The sequence below is a fragment of the Synchiropus splendidus genome, chromosome 18, assembly GCF_027744825.2.
Source record: "Synchiropus splendidus isolate RoL2022-P1 chromosome 18, RoL_Sspl_1.0, whole genome shotgun sequence".
Lineage (NCBI taxonomy): Eukaryota > Metazoa > Chordata > Actinopteri > Syngnathiformes > Callionymidae > Synchiropus > Synchiropus splendidus.
Genome location: NC_071351.1, coordinates 1,199,708 through 1,216,363, shown reverse-complemented (window position 1 = coordinate 1,216,363; position 16,656 = coordinate 1,199,708). Strand labels below are relative to the sequence as shown.

The following is a 16,656-nucleotide window of genomic DNA, read 5'->3' as shown; positions in this document are numbered from 1 at the left end:
ATTGTTCGTGTGACAGTATGGTTGTGATTGGCCAACATGTATTGTGTCAATATAATTCGTGTTAAATATATTCCCCGTGTAATGTACACAACTGGGCAGCAGGTGGCAGTGACGCTAAGCATCAAAACACAATGGATGAGAACATTTGAAACGTTAAGAAATGCTACTTTTTGCAACCATAAAAACATGAAAGTTCATTTTAATATTTTTAGAGCGTTTTAGATTCATTTCAGCAATGTTACAAAGAGCCGTCCAGCTCGTTTTTTGAGGTGAAATCGTCACCGCATTACCAAACGGTTTCCTGGACTGAAAAACAAGGGTTGAATCGTGGCTCCTGCCACACTTCTTGTCTTGACTCTGGTTTTTATCGTTTTAGAGTCATGTCACTCTCTGGTCGGGGCGCGTTAGCTCTAGTGCAAGATGTCCTTCCAAGCACAAAGCTTTAATGTCCATATGTGTTCATGAATGTGTTGAGTCTTGAAGGGCTGTTGAAGATACCAGCGCATGATGCAGGAGTGAAAACCAAGAGTAAGGTCGGGGCACTTTTCAGAAGCAGGACAGCGCGCCGGGCAAACAGATCTGGGCGAGGCAGAGAAGACGTGTGGCTCACAACCCATGGCAAACAGTCCGACTCCATTGTGTCTGAGTAACAGGATGTGTCTCCGTACATTCAGCAGTGTGCCGGCGGCTCCATTGAGAGGTCACGTGCGCCAGCTTTGTTCCAACATTCTCAGAAGGTGCTGACCACTGCTGGCTCAGTGACAGCCGTGTATGAATGAATGGCTTTGGGTTTCCTTTGTTCACTCTCCCATCCACAATCGGTCTCCCTCTCCCGCTCTCTCTCTCTCTCTCTGTCATGCGCACACACGCTCCTCCCTCCGTGATCAGGTGTCTGGCAGGTGTGCGAGAAGAAGCGCCAAACCCAAACTTTTTTCCACCCAGGGGGACGCTTTCCTCTCCTCAAAATGGACGGACTCAAACTATGCTGTCGGTGATCTCCGGGTCGAAGCACCGAGCCCTCTGCAGCTGCCTGTCCGACGTGGAGCGGGTCCGTTTCCGCATTCCCTCAGCCTCCGTGCGCAGTGCAGGAGCGAGCTGCGAGTCCTCTGAACACAACCAACCGGTTCCTCCGGATCGTCCACCCGCCGCTGCTGCCGGTGCTGGGGCACCATGTTTCCAACAGCAGGGACAGGGAGGTCGGCTGCGGGCTGAGAGCTGAAACTCGCCGTCTTGTTTAGGACGAAGCTCCTTCATGTCCCGGGATGGAGAGCTGCTGTCGCTCCTGTATGCCGTGTCTGAGCCGGCTCTGGAATTGGATCTGGCCCGACTTCCGCTACCCGAGCGTGCCCAACAACAACAACCATGTCATCGCCAACCCGGCGGTGACCCAGCCGGCGGAGATCCGCACCGTGTCCGGCAACATCCGCGCGCCGTCGCCCAAGAAGCGGCCGGTGCAGCTGTACGCGGCTCTGTTCGACTTCGAGGCCCGAAGCGACGACGAGTTGACGGTGAAGGAAGGAGACAAGCTGTCGGTGATCGAGAAGCGGGGAGAGTACGTCCTGGCCAAGAAGCTGACCGGCTCCCTGGAGTCCGGACTGATCCCGGCCAACTACGTGGCTCTGCTGCAGGACGAGTTCGCCAAGCACAAGTAGGTGGACGCTCTGAAGGATGCAGCGCGGGACTGACCAACGACTACTGTCACTCAGTTCCAGAATCAAGGGGAACGCGACGAGGACATGGCAGTTGAGCCGTGTGTGCGCTTCAAACAGATGACTTCAGATGTCATCAAGTATTTCTGTCCTGAGTCACCTGCCTCGCTCGCTGATGTGATGGAATCTTGGTCATGTTTGAGGCTACCATGGTTGCTTGTGGTGACGCAACCCTGCTTCACTTCAGTCTATATATATAGTTGTCTTCAATAAAGAGAATGATGGAGAGGGAGCGAAGGCACCAGTATCTGCCGTCGAACATACAGAGTGATGGGCAAGGTGAAGAGGAGAGTGCAGGCAGGGTGGAGCTACAGTGAAAGAGGTGATTCATCGGACAGTGATGAGACCAGCCCCGATGTACGGTTTAGAGACGTCTTTGTTTCAGGGTACTGAGAGGACAGACGCCACTGACGCTGTTGTGAGAGCTTGAACTGTTGCAGTACATTTGGGTGGCCCTCTGACCTCACAGTGGATTAAGAGATTAGCTGCTGCTCGTATTATTTTTGGAAGGTTCCTGGCAGGTCATACATCTGGTGTGGGAACATCTGAGGCGTCAGGGAACAAAATAAAAACGATGGCGTCAGATTCAGGCGAAAGCGAGACGTGAACGTAATCTCATTAAATGTCTCTAGCGAATGTTTTCCAGCCAAAGTCAATGTCAGTGTCGGACCAAAATATTTGGCGGTAAGATGCAGTATTAATATGAGAGATGATATCTGAGGCGGAGGAGGAGTCGCTCCATTAATAATGCCGCCCTGAAGTTGACTTGGAGTCTTTGGTCACCCAGGTGAAGCCCGAGCTGCATCATGTCGTGTCGGCAGCCACTGCTCCATCCGCCACAGGGCTCTCTCTTCGCGTCCCTGTCCGTCCCTATCTTGTTATTTCATGTTTGATTGTGCGAGGCGGAGGATCATTCAGTCCCTTCCTGCTTGGACGCGTGTGTAGTTGTGTGCTCCTGCTTTTATGTCTTGTTCAAATTCAAAAGCTCCTTAAAGGGAGGTGATGCCGTGCTGCAGTCTCCAAACTGCAAACACTCCTCCATGGTGTCGACTTGATGTCCGTCTAAACCCGGAACACGGCGAAGCACGACCCAACACAAGAGTTGTCTGTTGAAGTGATATTTAAATAGTGTTTTGAGCAGGTGTTTTCACTTTCAATTGACCTCAAATACATTTCATGTAAACATGAAAGCGCCAGTTGAAGACTGAATGGCAGGTTCGGTAGCTCCAAACACCTACTTTTTCCACAGTCAGCACAGTTGTTCTCAAAAGAGCCTGACGAAGCCGCAGTGGCCCGCATGCGTTGGCCCGTCTGCAGCTGCAGGACCTCCATTATTCATCCAACCTGCAGGGAGTCGTCACGTCTGAGCGGCGCTTCATCTCCCTGTTGGGTCTCCACACAGCTGAGGAGACTCGGTTTGCCCCACTGTCCTCAGACGCACCGTTGATGACAGCTTTCATGACGGTTTGGATCCGGCGTCCAACACAGTTGTGCAGTGCATCAGGGCACACACCATCAGTGTTTGCTATTCAGTAGGCTAGAAAGCCAAGGTTATAAATGTCAGCTTTAATCTGGAATGAGCGCTGGTCAATAAATACATTTTGCCCGCCGCTTGTCTCATTGTGTTTGAGGCTTTAGGCAGCGAGCAAAACTTGCTAGTCGGAGTACTACGCATGGCCTCAGAGGACACTCTGGATAAGTGTCCGTTTTAAGATTTTGTGGCTTCGTTATTATGCTAAGAAAAGTGATACGTGATTGTTTTGCTCTTCCTTTAAGACTGTTGTTATAATCGGCTGTTGTTGAGATGATGGTGAACCTGAGAGGTTTTAATTTACCCTTTTGTCTAGTCTGGACAGTAAGTATACTGGTATCTCTTAGAAGTATATCTGCTGTATTTGTCGACGTTTTTTCCCATAAAAGTACATGCGTCATCTGTCACGTGTGCGTCCCAACAACTGCTGGTGTCCGTCCATCGCAGCTCGCTGGTGGTTTCAATGAAACCTGAGAGTCTGGCTGAGCCGCCCTTCAAGCTCCTGGGAGTAAATAGAGGAGAGTTCCGAACATCCCAGCTGATCCCAGTGGATAAATACACGTTCTTACAATGTCGATTACACAGACTTGTATTTTAAATGCGGTGCAGCTAAGTCAGTGATTTCACTGTCATGGTCATGGGATTGTCCTCACCTGCCGTCTTCCACCTGTCTTGTTTTCAGATGGTATTATGGGAATATAAACCGCATGAAAGCTGAGAAGCTGCTGCTGGCCTCCCAAAACAAAGATGGCTCCTTTCTGGTCCGCATCAGTGAAAGTCACAGCGACGAGTACACGATCTCAGGTGAGCAGCGAAACCCAATCCTTTTCAGTTTGTCTCGTCAATATTTACACTCAGCAAAATAAGAGCATGAAACAGCAAAAAAAACAGATTAAATTCATGAAGAAAGTTATTTTTAAAAGTCGTGGATGGTCAGTGCAATAATGCCGGCGGAGTTCCCCGCCAATCATCAAGGGCTGGGAGGACTAATCTTCTCACCTGGCTTCCTCACAGGGAAGCCGCTGCCCATTAGTCTTCCACTCGGAGATTAAAAAGTGAGGAAAATTCTATTCCAGCTCATTTCTATTCCTCAGGAGGAACTCTTTCCTCAGGAGGAACTCTTTATTCCTCAGGAGGAACAAAGGGCGGCAGAGCCGTGCAGGCCACTGCCTCTGTTTGGCTCAAACACTCAGGGACTGAAGGACGACACACACACACACTGGGGACACCATCTCTGGAAGCGTCTATGCCAATAACAGGCGGATGTTGGACCAAGAATGAGGTTGAAATAACAGGAATGTCGCCGGCTGAGATAACATCATGCTAGACAGTGTTTGATCTTCTTCAAGTGCTGCTTCTAGTGGTCAACTCATGCAGATAGTCTGTGAGAGCTGAGCCTGAGATTGAGGTTTTTAGGATGTCATGGTCACTTTTGAGGGCTAACTGATGGACCTGTGGACAGTTGGGGTAGGATCCAGTCAGTTCCGTTTTAGAAAGCCCGCTCATGTCGTGGCTTGCCCCTGCCTCCGTCTGTCCTCTCCTCTTTATCGCCTGCCCTTCAGACAGTCAAGGTCGTCAGCTTCGGGCAAACTTTGTCCCCGAGTTCGATTTTCTCCTCCAGCTGCTGACACGATGTGTTAGAAGTGACACGGCGTAACCTTTCCAGCCGTCTGCCAACCAAGGTTTATTGAAGTGTTCTCCAGACTCCGGACCGACCCCAAACATTTTGCTTTCTCAAGACCCAAATCAAGAGAAGAGCGCCACCTATCATGAATCTGTGGTGTATTCTTTATCTATTTTTATTTCCTGCGCTTGTTTTTCTGTTTTCCCGCGACAGTTTTTGTTGCCGGTGACCCGTCGCTTGCTGCCACATCTCCTCCTCATGCTGTCAATGTCAGGAATTAACCAGAGGCCAGAGAAAGCAACAGTTCAATATTCAGCTTAGCTTCAAATATATCATTTGTCGTCCATCTGAGCATATTAAACAGTCAATTTTGTTGTCTGGCCCCTGCAGCACCCAACTGGTCTCTCTTTGACCTGCTGTTAGCTTCACTCTTCTCTTCCTCTGCGCACAAAACGCTGAGTCATCATCTTCTATTCTTTCACACAGAAATTATAACAGTACTATTATATATGATGGTGTATAAGTTATTACTATTATAAGTCTATTAACTTGTTTGGAAATAGAGTTTAAAATGTTGCAGCACAGACGTTGTTCTCACAGAAGAAACACTGACTGGACTCCTGTCTTGCAGCTCGCAGCGAGGGCAAAGTGTACCACTTCAGGATCCAGCGCTCGGCCATCGGGGCGTACTTCGTCTCGGACAAGATCTCCTTCGCCACGCTGGGAGAACTCATCTCCTACTATCAGAGAAACTCCCGCAGCTTGGGGGTTCTGCTGGACGAGCCGTGTGCTCAGCAGGTGGGTTGGCGACGTCATTGCTTTTGTTCGGTCCTCTCCAGAGTCTGAACGCGTTTTCAACCCACGGCGGTGCAGGGGGAATGTTAGCGGTGTGGCTGTTAGCTACGTCATAACATATAGCCTTTCTTCTCCAATCTCATTTATTTTTGAGCTCAAAGTAGTAGTCTGCCTGGTGGTTATTGAATCTAGGTCAGCGTGAGGTGCTGTCCAGGGTGTCCCTCCCTCTCACCAGGAATAAACTCACAGATGGACAGTTATGAATCTGAGGCAGTGAAAATAGCATCAGGCGCTAAATTTAGCCCCCTTGTCTTTGAGCTGCTGCAGAGCGTCAGTCCTTATTTTTCCCTCACTATTTATGGTTTGTGTTGAATCCAGCTTCGGCCTGTCTGTGAGAGGAAGGTGCTTTTGGGAGCCGTTGGTCCTTGAGAATCCACTCAGTGATTGCTCCTCTTCTCTCTTGCCTTCCAGGGCTGACTTTGAGGCTGCGGACTCACTGATGCGGAAACACACGCGAACAAAACACATGCTAACGCGCAACAAAAGAGTCACATAAAGAGCAACTTTTTTTTTTTATACATATTTAAGTGGTGCCCATTTATATTTCATTATTTACTCCTTGGAATTTCATCACTTCTTTATTTGCAGATCAAACATGAATGTCAGTGTTTTAGCTCTTAAATCGTACACTTTATCTTTTCTTATAAAAGTTGTTTGCTCCGTTTGTGTGGCTTAAAATTTCCAAAACAATATGGACATACTTGTGCCGCACCTTTAACACTTCAGGAATTAGACTGGTTCAGTGTAGAAATGTCCAAGAAAACAACAGATTTCAAGTGAAAACCCGGCGTCCCAAGGTTATCATGTAAACACAGCAAGTGTGTTAAAAGTATGATAAACGTGGAATAATTCTGTTATCAAAATGAAATCTGAAATTGAATTTTCTGCTTATGGAAGGAATAAAGTTGTGTTTTTCTGTACGTTTAGTGATGCAACTCTCCATCTAACTCATCCTTTTTTAGTACTGCCGTTGATGCGAGGTAGTGTAGCTGCTAGGAAGCCTTTCATATTCATCCTGGTTTGTTTTCACATCATTTGCTGAATACTTTTATTCAATATCATTTTTCTTTTGTGTCACCTGAGACAGTTCAGGACTTTACTGTGTTAAGAAAGTGGCTGAGACCAAGTAAAAACCAATGTGACTGACATGTCAACGTGACTGGTCATTCTGTTTCAGTTTCCCCTAAACAATCATTTCATTGTACTCTTTTTATTTTACTCTTGCATTGATCCAACGCCTTGATCATTAGCCTTCTGTAGCACTTGATTTTTATGAATAAATGTGACGTGTTGTTCATATGGTGTGGTTCCTTTGTTCTTCCTTTCATGCTCCTGGTCCTTTGTTTACGTTTGTGTGTTTATCAACCTGCGTTTAGGGACTGGTTTTCTTGTTTATTTTCTGCTCCTCTTCATCGGGTTTTGCATCCTCCCCCTCTCAGTGGATGGATGTGAAGGAAGGAACCTCGGGTCGTCTGCTGACTCAGCTTTTTGAAAAACTGAAACACCTTGCTGCTTATCCCTTCTGCTTTCCATGTCGATAAAGTAAAGGCCTTTCAACTGAGGACTGAGGCAAGGAGTGTGTTGACTTCCCTGCCTCATATTATGCTGGATTTGCATCCGTGCTTCATGAGACTAATAATAAATCCTGTGAGAGCAGCATCTCTCTGCGCTCCGAGTGACGAGCTCAGCAAGATTTAGCAGATGTGAACTGGTCGCAGCAGCTGCTAGTTTTCAGCTGTGAGTGATGCTGAAGTGTCCTCTGGTCTCTGTGCAGCGGGAACTGTTCGACATGGAGCCCTGGGAGAGACCGCGAGAGGAGTTCAAGCTCCACAGGAAGCTGGGAGAGGGACACTTCGGCGAGGTGTGGGAGGCGCTGTGGACGACGGAGAACAAGAAGGTGGCCATCAAGATGCTCAAACAAGGTAAGGTGGCTGAGGGTTGGCCAGCTTTTTACGCCGCTGATGAACGTTTGTCGCCCGCCCAGAGGACACCAAGCAGGACGAGTTTGTGAAGGAGGTCCAGGCGCTGAAGAGTCTCCATCATCCCAAACTGATCCAGCTGCTGGCCATGTGCTCCAGAGGAGAGCCTGTCTACATTGTCACAGAGCTGATGAGCAAAGGAAGCCTCAAATCCTACCTCTCATGTGAGTGCACCCGTCAGAATGCATCAAGGTTGAAAAAGTGTCTTTATCTGGTTTAGATTTTATACATGACAAAATAGAAGGGAAACATGAGCTCCCTTGGACAGTCACCTGTGGGGTGACAGTTTCATCTCAGACCACAGGGATCACTTTGGATGGGAACATCTGTGGGAGCTCATTGAACTGTCCCCATCCCAACTTTGCCTCCCTCCTTTCATCCTTTCATCCTGGAAGGTCCCACCGTATTGAGGCCAAGTGAGGTGAAATCTCTCCTGAAATGTAAAGTCGCTCAGCTTGGCGGAGAAATGTCGCTCTGGCGTTCCACAGAAGGATTTACTCTGGCACACGACCAAGAGACTTGGGCCACTGCAGGGGAAGTTTGGGCGTGTTGCTCTGACGCCACCACATTCTTCAAATAGAGTAGCGTGCGACTGATGGCTGCTTGCCGTCGTGATGTCACCGAAACTGATGATAACAGCGTGCCACAATAGTTTTTATTCCACTGTCATTGTCCACTCTTTTCTTCTCTTTGTTCCTCATGGCTGTTTAAAGTCCTCCCTTTCACAACTCACTCTTATATTTTATAAAATAATAAAGAAGTTATTTTTGTTGCCATTAATTCATCGTAATAATGTTGTAATTAATGAATCAGAATTAACCCATTAAAGTGTCACCACTATAATAAATATCAATATATATATTATTTAAATTCAAAATTAGTCAGTAAATGTATTTCCATTTCTTTGCAATGACAACAAAGTCACACACAGCATGTCTCCTCCCAGGCCCTGCTGACACGGCGCTTGTCATTGCTCGTATTATTTTCATCTTGCCAGCACCATGCACTGTGACCCAAAGCTCTCATTGAGCCGCAGGGTGGAGGCATTCATCATGAAGTCATGAGGAGAGTTTCTCACTCTCATATGTGTCATATTTGTGGTATATATTGATTCTTTTCATTAAATATCAGCTCAGGATTCCATCCCAAACAAGCTAGAAGCAACCTATTCGATGCTGTGGTCCTCCATCATGTTTCAGTAACTCCACCAACCCCTCAATAAAAGCAAGCCTTCACCTCTGCCTTCTGCTGTGTTGTAGCTGTTGAAGGCCAAGTGCTGACATCAGCACATCTTATCTACATGGGAAGTCAGGTAGCAGAAGGAATGGCCTACTTGGAGGACAGGAACATTGTCCACAGGGACCTGGCAGCCAGAAACATCCTGGTGGGGGACGATCTGGTCTGCAAGGTGGCTGACTTCGGGCTGGCTCGGATCATCAAGGTTGGGCTGCTGGGTCTTGTCTGTCTTGGGCTGCAGGGAGTCTTGGCGCTGACGCTTCCTCCTCCTCCCGCAGGACAGCGTCTACACCGCCAGTCGCAGCACCAAGATCCCCGTCAGGTGGACGGCGCCAGAGGCAGCAATTTACCAGAAGTTTTCAGTCAAATCGGACGTCTGGTCCTTCGGCGTCTTGCTGTATGAAATGATGTCACGTGGGAAAATGCCTTATGAAGGTGAGTTTTGATGAGTGCTTCGTTGATATCAGGAAAACAACTGTAAAAACTAGTGGTAGGACTTAAACCAGTTAATTATTTACACCGAAAAAACGTGTTAAAAATATTTCAGCATTTCATCGTTTTAATGTAATTTAATTGAACAGTTTGCTCTCCAAGCAACACGGAACGTTTGTATCAGAGCTTTCACACTGCGGGTTCTGTCTGGAGACAAAGCTCTTTCAGCTCACAAGTCCAAGATGTGAGCACAAGCGAGTCGGGTTTTGGCCGCGGACTTGATCCCACCTGCACTTTGTCTGGGGAAACTGTCAGCGGGTGGCGAGCTTCTTGCCTCAGGCGACTCCACACAAACATGATAGATGCCGGGCAGTAAAGGGTCTGGTCGCTGTCTGGGCGCACAGCATTGTTCAAAAACAACTTCTCAAACTCCCAGAACACTGAGGTGAGCAGCCTCAGCTGCAGGAAAGTGGTGCTCTGGAATGGGAGCGCAGCGGTCCGGGACTCGCGTGCAGGAGTTCCTGCTCCACTGATCCCACTGATGCAGCAGACACGCGGCAGCAAGGATGAGAACAACAACAACAAACATGGAGGAATCCTCCCTGAACCAAAGCAAACTAAAGCATCTGTTTGCTTTGGTTCAGGGAGGTTTTTCACTGCACAATGTCCAGGGTCTCCACCACTCTGGATGGACTTGGAATTCTTATAAAACTGAAATTCTGATCCAAATATTTTCAAGACATTAAAAGAGTTTTAGTTTAAATAAGGTGATATAAAAACTTGACTGTAGCCACCATCTTGATTTACTGTATCAAACATTTGAAAACATGAACAATTTTTAACACTCACTTTGTCTATTGACGTTTGTTCTGTCAAGACACACTTTACTGGCCTAGTGGCTCGCACAGCTTCCACATGTGGAATCTGTAAGGTCTGAAACAGAAGTGGAGCTTTCACAGTTGAAGCTTGAGCTGCCACAAGGCTCAGTGCTGAGGTCGCTGGCAAGTAGGTCATGAATCCAGCATAAATCCACTTAACCCTGTTCGAGCTGTTTGAGTCAATATGAAAGTTGTATTATAGTTTTACTCTCTGCGCACTTCGGCAGCACGTCGTAAGAAGCCGTGGAGACGTTCAAACTTCTCCAACCAAACAATTCTGAAGTCCGCGTTTTTGGTCGCTCCGTGGTAAATCAGAGCTCCAGATATAAACAAAGAGCTTGAATGACAGCTTGTTTGACAAGTTTGTGGAGCCAAAGAGGGAAAAAGTCTGCGGGTGGAAACTTAAACAGCAAACATTGACACAGGCAACACCAAATACTTCCCTTTATTTGTGAGCAGCTGTGCGTGACTTGGTGTTGTGGACAAGCCAGAGAGTTTCATTCTGAATATATGTTAATATTAAACGTCTTGTTATCATTTAGTGCGCAGCAGTTTATTGCATTTTTAAGATCCATTTTAACGGCTGAACACAGAGCTTTGTTGGGGCGTTATTTTGAATAACATTTAAGGGCCTGTTCTTCTTTAAAAGTGAGTATATCTGAAGTACAGTTGCTTGTCGCGGCGTCCCAAGGTGGTCCTTGTTGACACGCGTGTGTTTCTCTCCGTCAGGAAAGAGTAACAAGGAAGTGTTGGACCTGCTTTCCTCCGGCTTCCGTCTGCCGTGTCCCACGCGGTGTCCTCAGAACATCTTCCGGATCATGATGGACTGCTGGGCCGCTGAGCCCTCCAAGAGGCCCTCCTTCCACGCCCTGCACAGCCAGCTGGACTCCATCTATGCCAGGATCTATTTCAAAACCATCGAGGTCTGAGGCGGACTTCAGCGAGCCGGAGCTGGACTCCTCATTGAGGAAGTCGGTCGTCTCCAGCAATAAGAGATAAGAGAGGCCGTGTGGTTCCTGGACTCTGGTTGATGACTGTTGAACATGGAGCCATCCTGCCAACAAATACGTCAGGACTGTGCCGCGACACGGAGCGTTTTCTTTTTTTTACCTTCTTCCTGTTTCTAAATGCTATTTTACTACAAGTGTGTGCCAATTCAGTGTAAGCATCGCCCGGGCTGTTACAAGTGCCGCACAGGTCCGGTCCAGCGATGGAACTGCGACAGATCGGCGAAAGGACGCGGCGGAAATGTGCAATAATGCGCGGCCCCTCTTCAGGGGTGATGCCACAAATGTAAGTTGAAGAAGCTTGATCCTGTTTACCCGATTATTATGACTATTTTTTATGATGACAGGTTCTAAAAATGTTCCACTTTTCTGCACCAAAAGTTTCGCTCCCGTTTTTTTAAATGTATGGCTCTTAAACCAACGATGGAGGATGCTACTGTTCCCGCAGCGTTGCTATGGAAACGTGACCTTGTCGACTCATTCAGTGAGGAGCAGGTCCTGCTGCTGAGGCCCGGCACCATCACCTCTGTTAGCGTGATGATTGCTGCATGGAGGTCCGGCATATTGGGCTGGTGCTCGAGCTGAGATGTGGAGGCAGCATGCTCGGGCTCCTTTCATGTGTTCACCCGCCGCCTGTCAGGCTCCTTATGACACCGCTGAAGCTCTTCCACAGGCCTGCGGTGACGGCCGACCACCACCACCCGAGTGCCTCTGTTTACACGCAGCACACGTCACTTGTAGCAACTCTATTTTAAACGACAAAATAAAAGCCACTGAATGCAGCACAACTCGTCCGCCAAGGGGGGTGGGAGATGGGGAGGGGCGGGGCAGGAATGTTGCAATGCAATTTTAAAACAATGCAATGATGCTTGCCATTTGTCTGCGGAGATGTTCAGGAAACTTGAGCCATAAACGCGCGACCGTTTGGGCCCAACAGGTACTGAACGCCAGCAGCGCGAAAGAATAAAGATTCCTTGAAAACATGCTGTGTTGCTGTCTTTCGTGCAAACTGTATGAAGTTAGAAGGGTCCAAAGGTGCCAATGCTTCCTCAGCAAATATGAGAATCTACATTCATTTAGAAAATCTCAACACTAACCAATACATCTTGATGGCCACCGTCAAATAGATTGTTGTGGGTCTCCTTTATTATAGGTTGATGTGTGACATGATGAATCACCTTAAGGGTAATATAAGTGAAAAACAGCAAAAATGATGTGAAAAGGATGCAAAATGTATTATATGAAAAGTAAAGTATTACTTTACTTACCAAGTACTAATTTTTTTAAAATAATATTAATGAAACTGTTCAATAAAAACCGGGTTCGAGGCACCCCAAAGATGATGTTGTGTGTTTTTAACAGTCGATGCCAAGGACAGATGTGTGTTCACCGTGTGTGGGAGGGAGTTGGATTGGCCCAAATAAGGAAGTGTGACGAAGTTCCAGACATAAGTTGTTTCTCTTCCACGTTCTTGGAATTCTCCCTGGTACCTGTCGGACAGGAAAGTCTCGCGTCCCGCCGCGCTTCATGGAGCAGCGTCTGCGGACCTCTTGTCCGTGTTTGGACGCGCTTTGGCGCAGGGTTTTTGGTTCCGACAAGACTTCAGATGGACCTGTTCGGCATGATGGAAGTGCCGCCGACAGCGAGCGGGAGCAGGGTCCGGGTCCGGCTGAGGAGAAGCCCCCCGACAGCGGGGCCATGTTCAGGGCACTGTGGTCCTTCCAGGGCAGGAACCCAGAGGAGCTGTCGTTCAGCCAGGGCGAGCTCTTCTGTGTCGTGGTGCGGGAGGGAGACTGGTGGAGGGCTCGCAAGATCGACGTGAACGGACAGATCCTCGGCACCGGGCTCGTTCCCGGGAACTACCTGGAGAGAGCGGAGACCCTGGAGATGGAACCGTGAGTCCGCGCGCTCTCGCCTCAGGATCCACGGTGTAGAAGAACGGCGTCGGAAACACATAAACATAAATCAGGAAATCAGTTTACGACACAAAATGACATTCTCGTCCGTTAGCGTGGTCGTAACATTGTTTTATTAGTCCTGTCAGTCTTCGGGTTACTCTGAAGTAAACATTACAACCATATAGATTGATGTACAGTAAAGTGTTTTAATGTCAGGAAAATATGAAATTAAGTTTCATAATTTGAAATGACTGCATGACATTAAGATGCATAAATATGGTATTCACGCTTAAAACCAAACTGGGGAGAGTATTTTTGGAACTGAATTGTCTATTTCTGCTACATTGAATGATTGTAATATGATTTCAAAATATATAGCAAACAAAAGTCCATTGAAGATTGGATTAGTGATTTTCAAACTTTTGAGTTCATAGAAATCAAATAGAAAATAATCCGTAATAACATTATGAGTAAATAATAAACGTTTTTTCATATTGTTTTTGATCACGTGTATATTATATATCTGCAAAATCACAACAGATTAAGCTAACGTCTCTTTACATTTAGACAGAAAGCATTTAAAATATATCAGGCCCACCTTATACTTCTACAAATAAGAAAACAAGTTCTTAGTAGTATCTTAATATCCTCCTGAGTTCATCTTGACAAATGCCAGGGATTTGGGACCTTTCTGAAAGTTATTTCCATCTTATAACACTTATTTCCCGCAGCGCAAAAATGTATTATGTTTTTGTGTTTCATTCACAAAAAAGCTGCAAAAGTGCAAAAGAAAGTGCAATGAGGACAAATGCTCCCTCAATAACCATCTCTCAATAACTGCCGTTATCTGAAGAGCAATGGTTACCTACAGGAAATAGTTAACATGAGGTGAGAGATGAAACAGTTAGAGCTCCGAAATGCACTGTGACAGACACAGAGACAGGTACAGGTGTACTGCAGTGGGAGGCAGAAGCTAATGTACCACAGTGTGAGGCAATATCAACTGCACTGCAGCGTAAAAGAGTGTGAGGCAGTAACAGAAGCTGCAGTGTCGTGTGACACAGCAACAGCAGTCATTTTACTGCAGTGCTGCCCAGCAACTCACGCGGAGACAAATGAGCGCGAAACAGTGAGAGTAGAGTGTCTTCTGCCGCTTGTCTGAGGTCATGGGGGCAGCAGCCGCAGCTAAGAGGCCCAGACTAGCCACTCCCCAGACACCTCAACCACCTCTTCCAACGTGTGTCTGTCATCGTTCAGGTGGTATTTTGGAATGATGAACCGGTTCGACGCCCAAAGCCATCTGCTGGGGAATGGAAATGAGGATGGAGCTTTTCTTGTTCGCTGCAGCGATAAGGACAACGTCGGATACGTTCTCTCAGGTCGGTGAAAGAGCTGGGTAGTTTGACTCATGGAAGTGTTTTGCCAGTGGCTGATGAAGTTGCTTGTGTCCACACAGTGAGGACGAAGAGCCAGGTGAAGCATTTTAAAATCATCCAAAATGAAGACAAGCATTTTCAAGTCAATCCAAACAACCACTTTGAATCCCTGATGGACCTGGTGGAGCATTATACCAAGAACAACATCTGCAACATCAGCAGGTTGAGGAGACCCTGCAGGAGGGTGAGAGTTCCACTGTGTGCCACCGTGTGGAGCTTGGCTGCAGCTGTGGCCATGAGCTCCTCCTGTAAACCAGCACTTAAATCAGGCTGAAATGTGTGTTTTTTTTCTCTACTCCATCAGAAAAAGTCCCAAAAAACGGAAGAGGATTTCGCAGACGAGCGTTGGGAGCTTCCCAAAGATGAGTTCACGGTCGGGGAAAAGTTAGGCAGCGGCTACTTCGCGGATGTCCACAAGGGTCGCTGGAAGGAACATATCAACGTGGCCATCAAAATCATCAAGAACGGTATGCAATCTGACATGAAATTCAATTTAAAAATCTGATTTATTTCAGATAAACATTCTGAGCAAATAAATACTCATTTAAAAGAGGTTATTTACACACATTTCCATTCCTATTTATGTACCAATAATTCCTCGTTCATAATAATGAGCAAGTATTTTGTTGCTTTTGCAGGTGAGGATTAAGTTTAATAGCTAAGAGAGTAAGATGTCCATGTTTATCTTAAGTCGTGTACACTAGATTCAGGCTGGCGTGGGAGCCACACAACGAACCGAAGGCTGAAACTTGTCCCTGCATGGAGTTTCACTCAATGTCTCGAGGAATTTCTTTGGTTGTGACGCCTCAGTCTGTTCCTTCACCATCTGCAGACACGGAAATGAACCATGAAGAGTTCCAGAGAGAAGTCCAAATGCTGAAAAGACTGCGCCATCGTCACCTCATCTCTCTGTTTGCTGTGTGCACCGAGTCGGCGCCGTTCTACATCATCACTGAGCTGATGGAGAAAGGAAGCCTGCTCAAATTCCTGAGAAGTAAGAGTTGATTCTGAAATGCTCCTGAGTTTACGACTCCTGGACCCGGTTCAGCTCATCACAGGGCATGTTTGTTTGTCTGGGTTTGTTGCCAAGTCAGCAACATTAGCGGATTCCTAGTCACTTGAAGATGTGCCACGTGTTACACAACACAACCTTTGACTCGTTTCATGCTGTTTGTCTAGTCTTCTGTCGTGTTCCTGTCATGATGGCATGAATTCCCTCAGGTTCTGAGGGTCAGCAGCAGGACATCATGTCCATCATTGACATGGGTGCCCAGGTGGCTGATGGGATGGCGTATCTAGAGGAGCACAAAAGCATCCACCGAGATTTGGCAGCCAGGAACGTCCTGGTCGGAGAAGACCTCATTTGTAAGGTGGCCGACTTCGGCCTGGCCCGAGTCATCAAGGTTAGATGCAGGTGACGTTTTCCGGTGTGTGTTTTATAAAGCAGAATCGTCCCTTCTCCACGCAGGAGCCATTTTACGTCACTGAGGAGAGAAAGATTCCCTTCAAGTGGAGCGCTCCTGAAGCCATCAGCCACGGAAAGTTCTCCGTCAAGTCCGACGTGTGGTCCTTCGGTGTTTTGCTCTATGAACTCATCACTTATGGAGGGATTCCGTACCCAGGTGGGTCATCACAGTGCATGAAGAAATACATTTTGAAGGAAAAACAAACGCTTGTTTTGTTGGCTTCTTCCAGCGTTCACGAACCAGGAGACCTACCAGCAAGTTATCAAAGGGTACAGGATGCCCCGCCCGCAAAACTGCCCCAACTTTCTCTACCAGATTATGTTGCAATGTTGGAGCGCGGAACCAGTGGCTCGGCCGGACTTTCGCCAAGTTAAGACTGACCTGGACAACAGCTATGAGATGGAGCTGGAAGGCCAGAGCACATATTGTTCCTCGAAGAAAAGCAATGGACAGAGATGACGTGTCGTCTTTGGTCACATGCCTGTTATGCGTTTTGTTATCGTCCTCCTGTGGCCCAGACAAGGATTTTACATTTGTATGTAAATAAACTGCTCCTCTGTGTGCAGCAGCTGCACCTCAGCTGTTATCTGTCCTGTGCATCACCG

At 47.3% G+C, this 16,656-nt stretch overlaps 2 protein-coding genes across 2 annotated transcripts; both read left to right on the top strand.

Moving 5' to 3' along the window:
• The first annotated feature begins 880 nt into the window (after positions 1-880).
• srms (src-related kinase lacking C-terminal regulatory tyrosine and N-terminal myristylation sites) lies at positions 881-12,040 on the top strand. Its single transcript, XM_053848521.1, has 8 exons — positions 881-1,648; positions 3,923-4,044; positions 5,496-5,662; positions 7,494-7,641; positions 7,704-7,862; positions 8,958-9,139; positions 9,213-9,369; positions 10,974-12,040. Exons 1-8 carry the CDS (start codon positions 1,263-1,265, stop codon positions 11,171-11,173), a joined length of 1,521 nt encoding a protein of 506 aa, XP_053704496.1. The 5' UTR covers positions 881-1,262; the 3' UTR covers positions 11,174-12,040.
• A 696-nt stretch (positions 12,041-12,736) lies between these two features.
• On the top strand, positions 12,737-16,630 carry ptk6b (PTK6 protein tyrosine kinase 6b). The gene is made up of 8 exons (XM_053848519.1): positions 12,737-13,146; positions 14,407-14,528; positions 14,606-14,769; positions 14,890-15,052; positions 15,418-15,579; positions 15,807-15,988; positions 16,054-16,207; positions 16,281-16,630. The coding sequence occupies exons 1-8, from the start codon at positions 12,779-12,781 to the stop codon at positions 16,508-16,510; spliced, it is 1,545 nt and encodes a 514-aa protein (XP_053704494.1). The 5' UTR covers positions 12,737-12,778; the 3' UTR covers positions 16,511-16,630.
• The last annotated feature ends 26 nt before the right edge of the window (positions 16,631-16,656 follow it).

Excerpts from the sequence above, each read along its gene's own strand:
- srms (XM_053848521.1), top strand. The coding sequence starts at position 1,263 with ATGGAGAGCTGCTGTCGCTCCTGTATGCCGTGTCTGAGCCGGCTCTGG. Across the intron at positions 1,649-3,922 it reads GACGAGTTCGCCAAGCACAA|ATGGTATTATGGGAATATAA; the intron begins GTAGGTGGACGC and ends TCTTGTTTTCAG. Across the intron at positions 5,663-7,493 it reads ACGAGCCGTGTGCTCAGCAG|CGGGAACTGTTCGACATGGA; the intron begins GTGGGTTGGCGA and ends GTCTCTGTGCAG.
- ptk6b (XM_053848519.1), top strand. The coding sequence starts at position 12,779 with ATGGAGCAGCGTCTGCGGACCTCTTGTCCGTGTTTGGACGCGCTTTGG. Across the intron at positions 14,770-14,889 it reads TGAGGAGACCCTGCAGGAGG|AAAAAGTCCCAAAAAACGGA; the intron begins GTGAGAGTTCCA and ends CTACTCCATCAG. Across the intron at positions 15,053-15,417 it reads CATCAAAATCATCAAGAACG|ACACGGAAATGAACCATGAA; the intron begins GTATGCAATCTG and ends CACCATCTGCAG.